Raw genomic sequence first — 17,905 nt, 5'->3', positions numbered from 1 at the left:
CAAAAATAAGAATAACTTTTTCTAGATGCTCATTTTCAATTCTCATAATTGTCCTCATAATACAATGAAAAACAAAAGAAATATATTTACATATCCTAATAAAACAAAGTCAAACATAACGATGACTTTTTTAGATGCTTATTTTCAATTCTAATAATTTTCCTCATAATACAATTAAAAACAAAAGAAATATATTTACAAATCCTAATAAAATAAAGTCAAACATAACAATAACTTTTTTCTAGATGCTTATTTTCAATTCTCATAATTTTCCTCATAATACAATGAAAAACAAAAGAAATATATTTTCATATCCTAATAAAACAAAGTCAAACATAAGAATGACTTTTTTAAATGCTTATTTTCAATTCTAATAATTTTCCTCATAATACAATTAAAAACAAAAGAAATACATTTTTATTTTTTTTTAATTATTCTTATGTTTGACTTTGTTTTATTAGGGCTTGTAATGCTATTGCTTTTGTTTTTCATTGTATTATGAGGAAAAATATTAGAAATGAAAACCTCATACTAAATTCCCCCTAAATCGTGACACAGCTGTATTCAGAGCCAATCTACATTCTGTTATTTGCAATAGCCGACGATCAAAGTGAAATTATAAAAGGAGCAAGACCAGATATCAACGTTAAATCATGGTAAGCCTAAAATCGCATCGAAAACGCCAAAATGCAGTCACAAAATTTATAATATTACTAAATCTCCAAAACGAATTGTAACGTAGGTATGCAGAAAAGAGTTGTATTAGCAATAACAAAGTATGTGCAAAAAGATTTGTCTTTGGCATGTCGCTTTTTTGAAATATCAACAAAAATATCAAATTTTGGAAAAACGCCCCAAAATTTTAAACAAACACGAACCTTCCAAAATAATATTAACACTCGGCGGCCAAGTCACTACCTGTCGCTGTGATTTGGGGTAACTCGTTGTTTCCCTTCTCCAGATACCTGTACTTCAAGGTCACTCATACCCCACGCCTTAAGTACCAAGAGGTCGACAAATAAAAATTGCAAATAAGCCTATTCAATGGTTTTAGAGCTGATCCACTGATCCAACACGGTTTCATTATTCCCGCCTTTTCAATTTGAATTTAAAGCATTTTCCTTGATGCATGTTGGATAATCCTTTGCTTATTGTGCATATGAATGATCAAAGACAAAGGTGAGTGGGTACTAAGACATTTACGTTTTGAGAGATGGGTTTGGAAAAAGAATTCAAAACAGGTCATGATTACAGCAGTTTTGAAGATACTGTATGTTCAATATGTTACCAAAACAGAAAGAATTGAGCCTTGATCTTAACCCCTTGGAGAACCTTTGAGATCAGCTCCAGAGACGAGTCAACAAGAATATAATGGCAGATACAACTCTGCTCTGGTGGGATTGCGTCGCATCATTATCAACGAGTGGAATTGGATTGATTGAGCAAGGTAATATTCGACATCTCATTAGGAGCATGAGACGCCGCGTGGCTGCTGTAAGGGAAGCCAACGGTGGACACACAAAGTACTGAAAGAAAAAGAGATTAATCTCAAGTGAAGTTGGAAGCGGCAGTATGATGCCTGAAATGTGCTCAGCAAGTAAACAAAAAACTTTATCTGCATGTTTGTTGCTTTTTGTGTTCTTTTATTCTGAAAACTTGAATAGGCCTTTTTGCAATTTTCATTTTTCGACCTCGTGTTACTTAAACATTAATATCTTTTTTCAGGAGTGTCGTAGGGTAGTGATTTAGGTGTCAAAATACGCAGGACAATCACCCGCGTGCGATTATTTAGCACATGTACAAAATTAGCCGCTAGATTTTAATAGTGGGTAAATTTCCTAACCATAAAGAATTTTTTTGCGTAGTGTATATTGTTTTAAAATCTACTGGAGACAGTGCTATTCATTTCAGTATTTTAGTATTATTCATTTGACAAAAAATCATTAAAAAAAATTAGAAAATAATAGAAATTAATGGTTTGTTCCAAAGTACATGGATATTTGTAAAACATTTCAAAATTGCCAAAGTAAAGCTACTAATAACTTGATGGTTCAAGCATGTATTTATCCACCAATCTTTGCACAAGAACAAATGATAATGATACAATTTTATTTTATTTTATTTTATTTTATTTTATTTTATTTTATTTTGATTTATTTTATTTTATTTTATTTTATTTTATTTTATTTTATTTTATTTTATTTTATTTTATTTTATTTTATTTTATTTATTATCCGAAATAATATGGGTGACCACGTAACTGATGCATGATATATAAACCACATTTTGAACTTTGTTCTCAAAATCACACAAAAAAATACTATTGGGCGATTCCATGCAAACAAGGACATGGCCCAAAACGTGAAAAATGCTCAGAACTTTGAAACTGCAAGTGCTACAATGACAAATCGACCTGTTTGTTGATATTCCAGAATCGACATCCTTAGATATTATAATAGGTCTGTCACATTACGACGGACTGGATTAACGTACATCACCGAATACAAAAATATTTTATTCGGTGGAAAATCACCAGTCCGGCAGAAGATTCGGTGGGATTTTGGGTCCGATTCCCGGTCGTCTCTCTATGCGTTGTGGCCGCTAATAACCCTGCAGGCGTCTTATATCCGATCGTTCAACGTCCGACAAATGACCGGATTTGGGGTCCGATTCCCGTTCGTTTCTCTATGCGTTGTGGCCGCTAATAATCCTGCAGGCGTCTTATATTCGATCGTTCAACGTCCGACAAATGACCGGATTTGGGGGTCAACGTCCGACAAAATGTCCGGATTTTGGGATCCGATTCCCGTTCGTCTCTCTATGCGTTGTGGCCGCTAATAATCCTGCAGGCGTTTTATATTCAATCGTTCAACGTCCGACAAATAACCGGCGAATCCGTGGCATGTGGCACCAACAGGGACGTCCACACTATCAGAAAAGTGGGGGAGGAGAGGGTGTTTGAGAGGGTTTTTGACCCCTTAGAGACAGTGACGTAGCAAGCACTTTTTCAGAGGGTGAACAAAGTGGGGAAAGACAACTTTTAAGGAGGAAAACTTTGACGAAAATGGTCAAATATTGGCTAATAAGTACAAAAGGGCTACAAATCTGATATATCAGGGCAACCAGCGTCCGGGGGCAATAGAGGTGAGAAACCTTTGGACAATGAAGGCCCAATTGAAGCCATTTGTCATTTTTGGATCAATTTTAGCACTATTATTGGGTACTATTTTAGTTTGAAACAGCCGCAAATTGGTGAAACGAAAGCCTAATTGAAGCCATTGAAAAGTTTTCACAATTATTGTATAATATAAACAATTGTTTTAAAAATAACACGTGGATGTCCATAGCAGAAGCAAAAAGGAAGACTTGTCCATTTTTCAAAATATAGGTCCAATTATTGAAGCCATTTGCATGGGGACTGTAGGGCCTATTAGGCCTGGGCCTATTGTGTAAAATTTAGTTTTAAAAATGGAAAATTTGGACAATTGTTTTTGGTGCATCATTTTTACACTATTATTGCCTTAAACAAAAAACAAAGAAGGCCCGAACTGAATTTGCAAAATTTAAAATGTTACACTGATCCACTGACATTTTAAGATATAAGACTTCAGACTCGTAATTTCAGGTAAAGCATGCATGGATTGATATGTTAAAGTCAGTAATAGACCTAAGCCCGTCTTAAATACTGATTTTGGTGACAAAATGTCACGGGCCCTATACATATCGACGGGCGGCAGTAATTTTCACAGGCTTTTGGGCCAAGGAACGACATTTAAAGCACTGCCTATAATAATCACAGGCCTAAACTTAGGCTTACTATATACTATCCTGGGCCTACTCAATAACATACAATTTAACCTTTTCCATATGTTTTCTCTTCTTTTTCTTTCAATCACTAAAACTGGTAGGAATTTGATATTGCGTCCTCTACCCTTCAGAAAGTACCCCTCCTCAACATGCTCAATACTACTTACATGCATAGGCCTACTAAATTACATGCAATTTAACTTTTCTCTTCTCTTCTCTCTTCAATTTTTCTCACTTTCTTTTCTTTTTCTCTCCTTTCCCCTTTTTCTACTTGTCAGTCACTAAAGTACTGGGGAAATATGATATTGCGTCACACACCTTCAGAACCCCCCCCATGATTGATGCACATGTTCGCCATAGGCCTACATCCGGCACAAGCGCCTGCGAAACCTTGCAAACACCTGCGGTATATAAACGAAAGAATAACGAACAAACCCAGGGTATATATACAGAACTGTACGAACACACATCGGACAACTTCCGAACATGTGTATTCAGCACACTCCGTTTCAAGTTTTGTGCATGCACAAAACTTGAAACGTATCGTCGACGGACTAAACAAACATCACCTAACACGAAACGCATTTGGCGGATAATAGCAGGACATATGAAGAACATAAAACGAACATTGACGAACACTAACGGATTTGCTAAAATACCATCCGTTTCTTATACGGAAGACCGATCCGGTGTAGTGTGACACTAACACGGTCTGGGTCAACGTACATCACCGAATGCAAAAATATGCTATCCGGTAGTGAAGGCCTCACAGGAACGTATTTGCAACGAACACGGGCCGAGTGCAACGAACAAAGAACGAACATGAACGAAAGGAGAGCGAACAAACTCCGGCAATATTCAGCACCATACGAACACACATCGGATAAATACCGAACATGTGTATTCGGTACACTCCGTTTCAAGTTTTGTGCATGCCGACGGACTTAACGAACATCACCTAACACGAAACGCATTTGGCGGATGATAGCAGGACATAAAAAGAACATAAAACGATCATTGACGAACAACAACGGATTTACTAAAATACCATCCGTTTCTTGTACGGAAGACCTATTCGGTGTAGTGTGACAGAAGCATAAGTGCAAGTCTTACATCGATCGATCGATCGGGATAAATAGTTCATCCTAATTCAATTGATCATGTTATTTAAATAACAATAGGGTTATATGATAGATGTCGTCTTGAAAGTCAAGTAGAGCACCTGAGTGAGTAAATCCATTATTCCATACATGCGGTTGTCAAGCGGAATAGGTTACTTAGCTGGCCCCGGCTCACTGTGCCGGAAAAACAGTGTAGTAAACTTGAACTACCAGAGTGCAGTCAGCTTTACTGCTATTTCTTGTTATCTGTTATTATTTGCGGACATTGGCAAGATATTCTTGGAATTACTTCAATAAGCCACGGAGCGGTGAGCATGGTGAGTAACTTACATTGGCTTAAATAAAACCAACGATTATAAAACCGAGTGTAAAACACATTACACTTGAATAGATTTTACATGTTTTATGTGTAAGATCCATGATTCGGACCTTATCCATGTTTGTTGTTGTGTTTTTAGCTATCTCTGTTTTCAAGTTTACGGATAATGTAAACAAATATGAAATTTAAGATGTACCAATTGATGCTGTTGGTGATGATGAATAAGATCAGGATCCAATATTTATGTATGTTGTTTTTGGTTTGTGACACAACACCTTTTATACCTGTTGTTCTTCAAACGCAACTTGGTGTAAGAGTATTATCGCATGGACTTGAGTTCGTTTTACTGTTACATTACCCGTTTTTTGTTTTAAAGGTGAAATTTATTTCATTTGATGATGAAAAATAAATATTATTATAGTTAGAAAGCGATGTGCAATATGTTTATACCCTCGGGTGAATTTTAGGAGAAAGCCCTGAGGCCACTCAACTTCAGAAGTGACAGTATGTGCCAATCATTAGGCTACTAGGATCCCTTTTGAAGTCGAATATACCCGATGACCCCTTTCTTTAAAGGTCATATCCGATGATGACCACCCGTTTTTTTAATTTCAGCTACCAAATGACCCCCTTTTTCTACAATTCTTAATTTTTACCCGATGACCCTTTTATACCCTATCACACCTTTTTTCATTGTGTTATCATGACCCAATTCAAAGACCCCCTTTTTTGATATAGCATTTTATACCGAAAGGCCCCTACTTCTTGACATCGGTAGGCACATACCTGTCACTTTTGTTGAGTGACCACACCCCCGAGAGGCTTTCCAAGCCAGAACTTAAAACGCACGCCCTTTTTAGGCCCTATAAAATACATTTTTTGGTTCTCGTCCAGGGGATTTTCATGAAGTTTACTTTGGAGACTATTTCTAAAGGTGACCTTAAATAACTTTTGACCTGTTAGTTGAACATTATCAATTCACAAATGATCGTACAACTTTCAAATAAGTTTGGACTTTTTCACTGTTTACCTGCAATTTGTTTGTTTACAGAAGTCTATTCAAGTGAATTTTCAAATATGTACCAGTATTTTTATTTTCAGAACTGAAATATCTCATGAGGCCTAAATAAATGTTAAGCTATTAGTTCATAGGCTGCATATTTTAAATGCAAAACATCAAGGAATCTAAATTTAAATACAGGCGATTTTTTTAAAATAAAACCAAAGTCAGTTGATAGCTATTCCATCTAGAAGGACTATATCCACGCCGTGGTCCTCTCAAACAATGCAATAGAGTAGGCTAGGCCTATTCAGAAAACCGGACTGCTATAATGTGTGAACTCAGCACAAAACTTACGTGGGTCGTGTGACTCACCTACGTGAGTATTCATTTTCTCCGTCCAATGACTGCCTTTACGATTTATGTGAAATGACACACGATTTATGTGAGTCAAATGACACACTTAAAGTGAGCTAACCAACTTTAGTGGGTCAAGTGTATCAAATGACACATTTAAATGAGTCAACCAACTCAATTAGTGGGGCAACGAATCATGTGACGCACAGTGTCATCGCCCCGATATCTTCATGGCAGAAAATGCCATGGTAGGTTGAATCCACAGCCACGCATGGCCACCTGTTTAATAGTTATTAAATGCATAGTGAGCTGAAGGACATCCGACTAAGGCTAATGACATTAGCCTGTGACTGACCTCTGTACGGTCAGCGAGCATACATTCGCCATTGTCGTCTGCTTATTGACTGCCTCTACGATAGTCTCCTACACAGCCAGTTTGTGTCAGTCGGTCTGACACTCGTCGATCCTGTATGTTCGTGATAGCCATAGACAGTCTCTCCCGAGACTACCTCCACGAGGGTCTACGCAGCGCTATTTAAAATCTTGAATTTTGGTCACTTTTTCAGCTCAAGACGCAAGCTACTCTCTCAAGACGCAAACTAACGACTATCATATCTGTTCAAAATATATATTCAAGTGCAAGGAACCACATCTGGTTTCTTTATACGAAATCATTTACGGGAGATATTCATCATTTTCCACCCCGGTATCCAAAGATTTATCGTCTGAATATTAATCGTGCATAGCACATTTACGTGTATTGATCCCGTGTATTCATTTCAGTGTCTCTGGTTGTATAATGTAATTATTAACAGGGCGATGTCGGTGTGTGACGCACTTAGTGGATCATTGTGTCATGGCAGACCCACCTTGAATAGGTCACACGACATATTTGACCCACTAAATGAATTGATTGACTCACTTCAATTGCGTCATTTGACTCACCAGTCGGATAAAATGAATAGGTCAGCATTTCCGCCAAAACTTTTGTACATTACGCGATCCTCCGCTATTTTTGTTTTTGTTTGGTCATTTTGAGTGCAGTCGCGATGATTATATACACCAGAATTAATGCTTGTTCAATCACTGGCATGTTTAATGACATCTGATCCTACATGACCACAGTAATACATGCTGTATCAGTAAGCTTACAGTAAGCTTAACTCGGTTTAAGTTTGAAAAAGCGTACTAATAGGTCTATTAGTAGTTCAGCTATATACTGAACACCAAGCTCCACCTTGCTGGCCTACATTGAACACCCACAAGTAAGAACATTCTTGAAGAAAATTATGATTTGATGTCCGTAATCACCCACACCATTTGCAGCCAATTAAACACACAAAACATAATGGTGGAAATTTAGCCTCGCTTTCAAATTCGGACTCGACTGGATCCATCTGCTAATTTTTCAAGTAGGTCAAATATCGGAACCGACTGATTATGTTTTAACACCGGATCAACTGACTCATGTAAAGTATGTACAGGTGCAATTACTCACCATACGTGGGTCATGCAACAGGGCAACATTGCAATGACTCATTATACGTGAGTCACTGCTCTTGGGTAAGGTGTACGCGTGTCATTTGATCTGGTTAGGCGTGTCAAATGAAATCACTCGCTAATGAGTCAAGTGATCCGTCTGTGACCCTGAAAAGTTTTCTGTATCATACGAAACTTATAAAACGGGCTCTTTTTTACATTATGAACCATTGTGACTGAACGCAATGATGTATGACGCTATTAATTGGTCTACATGTGTAAAACAAATATGGCCACACACACCTTTTTACATTTTGTTAAATAGTTTATTTCAAAAATAACTTATACGAAGTTGTGGATCCTATAGTTGAAAATTGAAAATGAGTGAAAATGCTGTCCTAATAATTATTCTTGATTTGATCTTATCATCTTTTGCTATAATACATGTATGCTAATCTATGTCAAGTTACTGTCACACTACACCGAATAGGTCTTCCGTACAAGAAACGGATGGTATTTTAGTAAATCCGTTGTTGTTCGTCAATGATCGTTTATGTTCTTTTTATGTCCTGCTATCATCCGCCAAATGCGTTTCGTGTTAGGTGATGTTCGTTAAGTCCGTCGGCAAGTTGTGTGCATGCACAAAACTTGAAACGGAGTGTACCGAATACACATGTTCGGTATTTATCCGATGTGTGTTCGTATGGTGCTGCATATTGCCGGAGTTTGTTCGCTCTCCTTTCGTTCATGTACGTTCTTTGTTCGTTACACTCGGCCCGTGTTCGTTGCAAATACGTTCCTGTGAGACCTTCACCACCGGATAGCATATTTTTGCATTCGGTGATGTACGTTGACCCAGACCGTGTTAGTGTCACACTACACCGGATCGGTCTTCCGCATAAGAAACGGATGGTATTTTAGCAAACCCGTTAGTGTTCGTAAATGTTCGTTTTATGTTCTTCATATGTCCTGCTATTATCCGCAAAAGTGCGTTTCGTGTTAGGTGATGTATGTTTAGTCCGTCGACAATACGTTTCAAGTTTTGTGCATGCACAAAACTTGAAACGGAGTGTGCCGAATACACATGTTCGGAAGTTGTCCGATGTGTGTTCGTACTGTTCTGTATACATACCCTGGGTTTGTTCGTTATTCTTTCGTTTATATACCCCAGGTGTTTGCAAGGTTTCGCAGGCGCTTGTGCCGGATGTAGGCCTGTGGCGAACATGTGCATCGATCATGGAGGGGGGGGGTTCTGAAGGGTGTGTGACGCAATATCATATTTCCCCCAGTACTTTAGTGACTGACAAGTAGAAAAAAGGGGAAAGGAGAGAAAAAGAAAAGAAAGTGAGAAAAATTGAAGAGAGAAGAGAAGAGAAAAGTTAAATTGCACGTAATTTAGTAGGCCTATGCATGTAAGTAGTATTGAGGAGGGCACTTTCTGAAGGGTAGAGGACGCAATATCAAATTCCTACCAGTTTCAGTGATTAACAAGAAAGAAAAAAAGAAGAGAAAACATGGAAAAGGTTAAATTGTACGTTATTGAGTAGGCCCAGGATAGTAGGCCTATATAGTAAGCCTAAGTATAGGCCTGTGATTATTATAGGCATTGCTTAAATGTGGTTCCTTGGCCCAAAAGCCTGTGAAAATAACTGCTGGCCCGTCGATATGTAGGGCCCGTGACATTTTGTCACCAAAGTCAGTATTTAAGACGGACTTAGGTCTATTACTGACTTTAACATATCAATCCATGCATGCTTTACCTGAAATTACGAGTCTGAAGTCTTATACAGGGTGAGTCAAAAAAAGTGCAATAGCGCAAAGAATCGATAATTACGTAAGAATTACTTTGAACTTTCCAATTATTGAAAGTTTCAATAAATGCCACACTCAATAGGCACCTTCTGTGAAAAACTGAAGTCAATCACATCTATCGTTTAATTTTTATGAGTCCTTTTGCTACGATACCCAATTTCATTATTTGTCCACGAGGTACCATGTATTTTGAATGAGAGCACACAATGCACGATAAAGGCATCAGCTCCGAAACTGACTTTAACTTAAACTTGGTTGATTTTTGCGTTATTTTCATTTCTTTTTCTGTTCAAACAAACTTTCAAACATTACTTTAAGTCCTTCATACCTCACTCGACTCCAACAGCTCCAGTTTTTTTAATCCCAGTATGTCCAACTTACTGGATATTTTATAATTCGCTCCATCCACTTCAATTTACGCGCATTTCAATTTGTCATTTGAAAAAATCCGCCTGCAAATTTGTATGTTTTTGATAGAGAATAAACATCTTTAAAGTAAAGGTAAAATGAAAATAACAACAAATAATGTTTCTTTTCCTTAAACAAGACCAAGGACAATAACAATTTGGGTGCTCCATTTTATTTCAACGCCAATGAGGTTAAGAAAATAGCAGTTGTTCCAAATCTACCTTACACAAAGTGGGCTCACTTTCAAATTTTAGATGTTTCTTGGACAAACATTAAAATTGGATATCGCTATAAAATGTGTCATAAAAACAAAACGGTAAATGCTAATTCCTTGGTTTTTTCACGCAATGTCACTAATGGATATATCATTCATAAAATGTTTTAAAACCTGTAAGGTTCAAATCGGTTCTTAAATAAAAATGGATTCTTTTCTCTATTGCACTTTTTTTGACTCACCCTGTATCTGACACTTAGTCAGTGGATCAGTGTAACATTTTAAATTTTGCAAATTCAGTTCGGGCCTTCTTTGTTTTTTTTTTGTTTAAGGCAATAATAGTGTAAAAATGATGCACCAAAAACAATTTTCAAAATTTTCCATTTTTAAAACTAAATTTTTACACAATAGGCCTAGGCCTAATAATGTACATGTAAATAGGCCCTACAGTCCCCATGCAAATGGCTTTAATTGGACCTTCATTTTGAAAAATGGAAAAGTCTTCCTTTTTGCTTCTGCTATGGACATCCACGTGTTATTTTTAAAACAATTGTTTATATTATACAATAATCATGATAATGGTGAAAACTTTTCAATGGCTTCAATTAGGCTTTCGTTTCACCAATTTGCGGCTGTTTCAAACTAAAATAGTACCCAATAATAGTGCTAAAATTGATCCAAAAATTACAAATGGCTTCAATTGGGCCTTCATTGTCCAAAGGTTTCTCATTTTTGATCACATCTATTGCCCCCGGACGCTGGTTGCCCTGATATATCAGATTTGTAACCCTTTTGTACTTATTAGCCAATATTTGACCATTTTCGTCAAAGTTTTCCCCCTTAAAAGTTGTCTTTCCCCACTTTGTTCACCCTCTGAAAAAGTGCTTGCTACGTCACTGCCTCTAAGGGGTCAAAAACCCTCTCAAACACCCTCTCCTCCCCCACTTTTCTGATAGGGCGGACGTCCCTGTTGGTGCCACATGCCACGGATTCGCCGGTCATTTGCCGGACGTTGAACGATTGAATATAAAACGCCTGCAGGATTATTAGCGGCCACAACGCATAGAGAGACGAACGGGAACCGGACCCCAAAATCCGGACATTTGTCGGACGTTGACCCCCATAGCCGGTCATTTGTCGGACGTTGAACGATCGAATATAAGACGCCTGCAGGATTATTAGCGGCCACAACGCATATAGAAACGAACGGGAATCGGACCCCCAAATCCGGTCATATGTCGGACGTTGAACGATCGGATATAAGACGCCTGCAGGATTATTAGCGGCCACAACGCATAGAGAGACGAACGGGAATCGGACCCAAAATCCCACCGAATCTTCTGCCGGACTGGTGATTTTTCCACCGAATAACATATTTTTGTATTCGGTGATGTACGTTGATCCAGTCCGTCGTAGTGTGACAGACCTATCAAAGAGGTCAAGTGAGATGATGTACCACCATTGAATCGCACACGTGACTCCACTCTCACTTCCAATAATACAAGGCTCCCTGGTCGAATATTCGATGCATCAAGTATTCGTTTGTTTCGAATGTTTGTTGACTTACGAATTTATTGGTAGTAACTGGCGGATTTGACGTTGAATATAATCGGTTTTAGTCAACAAGCATCCTCCAGGCTTGATCTAAATGAATGAAATAAAACTATAGGGTCCACAACTTATAAGTTCCCCCCTAGTACTTCTTAAGGTTATTAAATATTTTAAAGTGTTGTGATTTGGTAGTTCACAATATCTTAAGAATGGTAGTGAGCTTTGGCAAAAACTGCATTGCTCAATTCATAGCGAGGGTGTAGAAGAATTAAAATATCACAGATATACTTTTATAGGTGCTGCGGTTCTTGAGTTACGTTGTAAAGAGGGCTGAAACAACAACACTTTTGTAAAACGTACATAAGTAATTAACAACAATAAATTAAGCAAGTTTGCAAAGTATACGATTTGTAGAATGAACTTTTGCAAAATATCAAGGTGTTAATTTTCAATAATATATTGATCTAGATAATAAAAATCGATTTTTAGGTTACTTCGACCAACAATACCTCGTCTACCCTTAAATAGGTTTAAAAATTTAAAAAGCTATGTATAGCCCTATTTGTTTTACCCCTGTGGATCAATTTATAGCGTTACACATCATTGCGTGATGGTTAATTGTGTAAGAAAAGAGGCCGTTTTAAAAGTTGCACCTGAGTCCATAGCAGTCAGGGTTTCTTTAACAAACACATAAATAGGCCTGGCCTAGAGTTGACTCTTCTGGACTCAGATGCTACTTTTAACACCGTTTAAAATGGTCTCTAATTTTACAAAATGAACCATTGTGAATAAATGTAATGACGTGTACGCTATAATTTGGTTCATATGTGTAAAACAAATACGGCTACGCATATCTTTTCACACCTTTGCATTTCGTCAAATATTTTTCGATTTATTTAAAAAAGTATTTACCGGGGAACTTATACGTTGTGGATCCTATAGCTTGTTTGACAATTTTCGAAGACGTAGGTAGTTATTATTTCGCTAATCGTATGCACTTTTTGCTTGTTTCTATTACAGACAATGACAAATAGACGTCCACGTGAGTGGGACTACTTAATGCCGCATGTATGCAAGTATTGCGGGCAGAGATTTTACAACAATGTGTTACGATTTTTATCTCATAAAAGACACCATGAAATGGGAATTCGTCCTTACTGGTATGACTATAAGAGCAAAACGAGAAACATGACGTCCATGGTTAAAAATGCAAAGGAAGGTTCCACTATTTCTAAATTCAAGACGAGATGCCATACACAGCTACATGATAGGCAGGGTAAACTGATTCATGGTAAACGTATCAATCGACCAAGGAATTACGCCAAAGATACAAAGTCTTCTGTCGCATCAAGGGAATCATCTACGAAAATGGATACAGGATTAAACAAGGAAAAACATTTTAAATGTACATTTTGTAACAGAGCCTTCACAAGGTCAGATAGTTTGAAGAACCATGAACGTATACATACTGAAGAGAAACCATTTAGGTGTACAATTTGTAACAAAGGCTTCACAACGTCAGGTACTCAGAAGAGACATGAACGTATCCATACTGGAGAGAACCCTTTTAGATGTACATGTTGTAATAAAGGCTTCACAACGTCAAGTGACTTGAAGATACATGAACGAATACATACTGGAGAGAAGCCTTTTAGATGTCCATTTTGTAACAAATGCTTCACAACGTCAGGTAATTTGAAGAACCATGAACGTATACATACTGGAGAGAACCCATTTAGGTGTACGTTTTGTAACAAAGGCTTCACACAGTCAAGTAATTTGAAGACACATGAGCGTATTCATACCAAAGAGAATCATTTTAGATGTACATTTTGCAATATAAGCTTTGCACAGTCAGGTAGCTTGAAAAAACATGAACGAATACATACCGGAGAGAAGCCTTTTAGATGTATATATTGTAACAAGGGCTTCACACAGTCAGGTAGTTTGAAGAACCATGAACGTATACATACCAAAGAGAAGCCTTTTAAGTGTACGTTTTGTAACAACGGCTTCACATCGTTAGGTACTTTGAAGAAACATGAACGTATACATACTGGCGATAAACAATTTAGATGTGCATTTTGTAACAATGGCTTCACAAGGTCACGTGATTTGAAGATACATGAACGTATACATACTGGAGAGAAGCCTTTTAGATGTACATTTTGTAACAAGGGCTTCACAAGGTCAGGTAGTTTGAAGGTGCATGAACGTATGCATACTGGAGAGAAGCCTTTTAGATGTACATATTGTAACAAGGGCTTCATAACGTCAGGTCACTTGAAAAGGCATGAAGGTACGCATACTAAAGCCGTACAGAAGTAGAAGTTGTACACACTAAGACAATTTGAAGGCACGTGAACGTATTCATACTAACAAAATACCTTCGGTGTAGATTTAAAAACAAATACTTCACACAGTTAGGTATCTTGAAAGCACATAAACGTTTTCATACCAACGAGAAGCATTTTATCTGTCAATTATTCTGTTCCAAGATTTTACACAGGTCACTTGCAGAAACTTGAGCGTATATCTACACGAACGATAAGCCTGAAAATGAAGAGACAACCAGATGTATATTTAACAAGCCGATTCATAAGTTTCTTTTAAACATAAAATAGTTGTTTTCGCTGAGTCCTTGGAGTATTATAAAATAGTGCACTAGGTGCCCTGTGAACATTTGGCGATTTGCACGCAGTATATTGCACTCGTATACACATGGCAGCTATTGCACTTACCCACTTCTGGCACTGAGCAGTTCAATATTATTAGACTTGAAATGTACTGCTATCAGATTTGTATAAGCGACGGCACCGCTACATTTGAAATTTCCAATATCCAATGCATTGGCATTGCAACTACACATTGCAGTCATGCTTATAGTCCAGTCTCAAAGTCAGTGACTGATTTGAATCAAAATTAATGCGCTCCAAGTAGCCGTTATGTAACTGGCGAAATGAAGCTCTTTCATGTTTCCTATTTGCTATGTTAACAATTATTTTGGTGCTTGGAATAAAAATTGTAATTTTATCTATTTAATCATTCGAAGTTCTTAAAAGCACAGTGTACATCTTGCACATGTCATTAACCTCAAGTTTACTCCAAGTCATTATTCCATTTCTGATTAAAATTTTTTTAAATAATAATATTAAGTACCAGCATTCAGTCGAACTTTTAAAATCAAAAGCTGTTTCAGGCTTATGACTTGGATAATATTGCGGCAACAGTTTATTTCTAATAATAAAAATAATAAGGGTGAATCATCCTTTTATCATGTTGTCCCATACCGCAAATAGGTATCTTGAAAGCACATAAACGTTTTCATACAACGAGAAGCATTTTAATTGTCAATTCTGTTCCAAGATTTCACACAGGTCACTTGCACTTGAGCGTATAATCACACGAACAATAAGCCTTATCATTATGTATATATTTTGTAATAAAGTCTTCACAAAGTCATGTCATTTGAAGAAGCAGCTACTGCTAAACTACCTTACAATTACTGAACCTACATATTTGACATTAAGGGTCTTTTTATCTTTTCAAGTTTCCGTAAGTCTATTGTTAATGTTCAGATACGAAAACGCAAGGGATTCAGTAAGATAACTGTAATCTGACTTCATTGTTAACTCAATCAGCTTATTTCAATAGAGGTGATTGCCTGTGTCAATAAAGTCCGGAGATAAAACATTATGGAACACCGGTGTCTGACCGGCGTTTTAATGGTCTAGCGCCCTCTCGTATTTGACAATGTTAATTATTATGACAAAATGCCAATCCGAATGAAAAGGTCCACGTTTTTCTGTAAAAACGTTGAAAATCACAAAAGGCTCATGAGCATGTGGCACCCAAATGCACCTTTGCAGGGACGCAGTGTCGCCCTTCCCTCGTATCAATGTTAATCTACCTATTTTGCTTCCTCCTCCCCCCCCCTCTCCTCCGAATGATCAGTCTCTCCACTCTCTCCCCGGTCCCTTCTCTCTCCTCTCGAGTTCTTCTCTTTCTAGTCTTTCCGTCTCTCCCTCTCCTCTCTTTCTTCCTCACCCTCTCCCACTCTCACTTGTTCAGTCTCAAGTATCCTCTTCCTCCCCCTCCCCCTCCCTTGCGAAATTTATCAGTATGATCCATGACTGAAAATAAGCTCTGCAAAAATAAACATTTAAAATAAACCCGAGTCTTGCATATCAGTCCCAGAACAACGCCAAATATGGATTAAAAGACCTTTGACCTTGGATGTACAACAGCATGTTATGATCTAATGGGAAACTGTGCACATCAACAAACACCATTTCTATCAAAAAGGCAACGACCGATATAATTTGAAACCACATAAATTACTAGAGTTGGTTCTTCTCTTGGATTTGGACCAAGCTTTAGAATATCGACTGTTGCGTTTTGAAATAAAACAAAACAGAAATTTATCACCCATTGTAAAGATATGGCACATGTACCGAATACATGTACATACATTGGCTGACCTTGTGGATTTCCTGGCCCAGCCATGCTAACCACATAAGGAGATTATACGATTAACCTAGTGCAGCTATTGTCATAGCAGGGTATTATTATGTAATACTCCTGATCCATATTTGGCGCTCTCTTGGACTGCATATAGGCCCAACCAATTATCAGATTAGCTTGCCATCGTTACGAAAGAATAGAATAAATTATCTTTGCTCCAATGCAATTCTTTTGTATTGCATTTCAATATAAAACATGATTACCAAATCGCCACTTGTACGCGCCTCATTGGGAGATATTTGGCTATTTCAGACGCTCGTTTCATCGCCAATACAATTTACCGCGAATTTTAATAGGACCGTAAAATTTCGATTCTTTCTTTTGTCTAATTTAGCGCCAAACCTCTCATCTCAAGGTTTTATGTCAAAAATTAACATAAATTACCAAAACGAAAACTGAAATTCACGAGATTCAAATTATTAGTAACTAACAAAAGGCTAGAATAAAAGATTGGTCACACCTGGGAGGCTACCACTTCAGAATAACAATGACTTACAAAAACGGATACGGATACAGAAACTGAAAAGATAAAACGACGGTAAGTATGAAATATTTGTTCGCAAAATTCCAAGACTGCATAAACTGCACGGGCTAAACATTAATTGGGATGTGTCGTGAGATGGTGTAAAATAATTGTTTGATGGAAAAAGTGCTTTCCATAAGTTTACATTATTGTGCTCAAAATGTAGCAAATTTGCCTAAAATACTGGATTTAGGGAGACTGAATTTGAGCTTTGTGGGGGACACAATTTCGGAATTTATGCAACATTGTTCTGCTATTATCAAATTTATAGAGGTTATATTTCCTAAACTTCGTCAGCAATTGGTATTCGTCACAGCTGAAATAAACTTGCAATGTACCAATTTTTTTTATAAATGGGATGAGCTTTAAAATATGGCTTTTAAAAGTGGTACGTACTCAGAAAGTTTGAATGCCCCCATGGGGTCAAATATTATTAACTTACGGTACTAAAACAACTGAGCGTATTCCTGGTTGTCCAATGAACTCACGCTGTTTCTTATAACATTTGGCCCTTGGGGTGCGTATCATTTTTAAGAGCTACTTCTATATTTCATGATGCAGTCATGTCTACAGTAGAATTCATCTCGACCTTTGCAGGACTTAATCCCATTAAAAGCTATTAAACCAAGATAACACTCATTGAAACAGCTCAACTGATTAAATCGGATCTTCTCTGGTTGTGCACAAGTGTCTGTTTTCATGTGCGATATCACAATAAAGCTGGTATCATAGCTTCAGTTGGGTAACCGATTATAAAGGAAACGAAAGGAAACAATGGTATATGTACCTT

At 37.4% G+C, this 17,905-nt stretch overlaps 1 protein-coding gene across 1 annotated transcript in view; it reads left to right on the top strand.

Moving 5' to 3' along the window:
• LOC140145182 (uncharacterized) overlaps positions 1-17,905 on the top strand; it is a 42,242-nt gene that overhangs the window by 9,666 nt on the left and 14,671 nt on the right. Inside the window, exon 4 of the mRNA XM_072166956.1 lies at positions 13,492-14,115. Coding sequence (XP_072023057.1) covers positions 13,492-14,115 — 624 coding nt within the window. The remainder of the gene's footprint in view (positions 1-13,491; positions 14,116-17,905) is intronic.

Source organism: Amphiura filiformis, unplaced genomic scaffold (assembly GCF_039555335.1).
Source record: "Amphiura filiformis unplaced genomic scaffold, Afil_fr2py scaffold_164, whole genome shotgun sequence".
Taxonomy (NCBI): Eukaryota; Metazoa; Echinodermata; class Ophiuroidea; order Amphilepidida; family Amphiuridae; genus Amphiura; species Amphiura filiformis.
The sequence above is the reverse complement of the archived record's forward strand: the minus strand, read 5'-3'. Positions and strand labels throughout refer to the sequence as shown.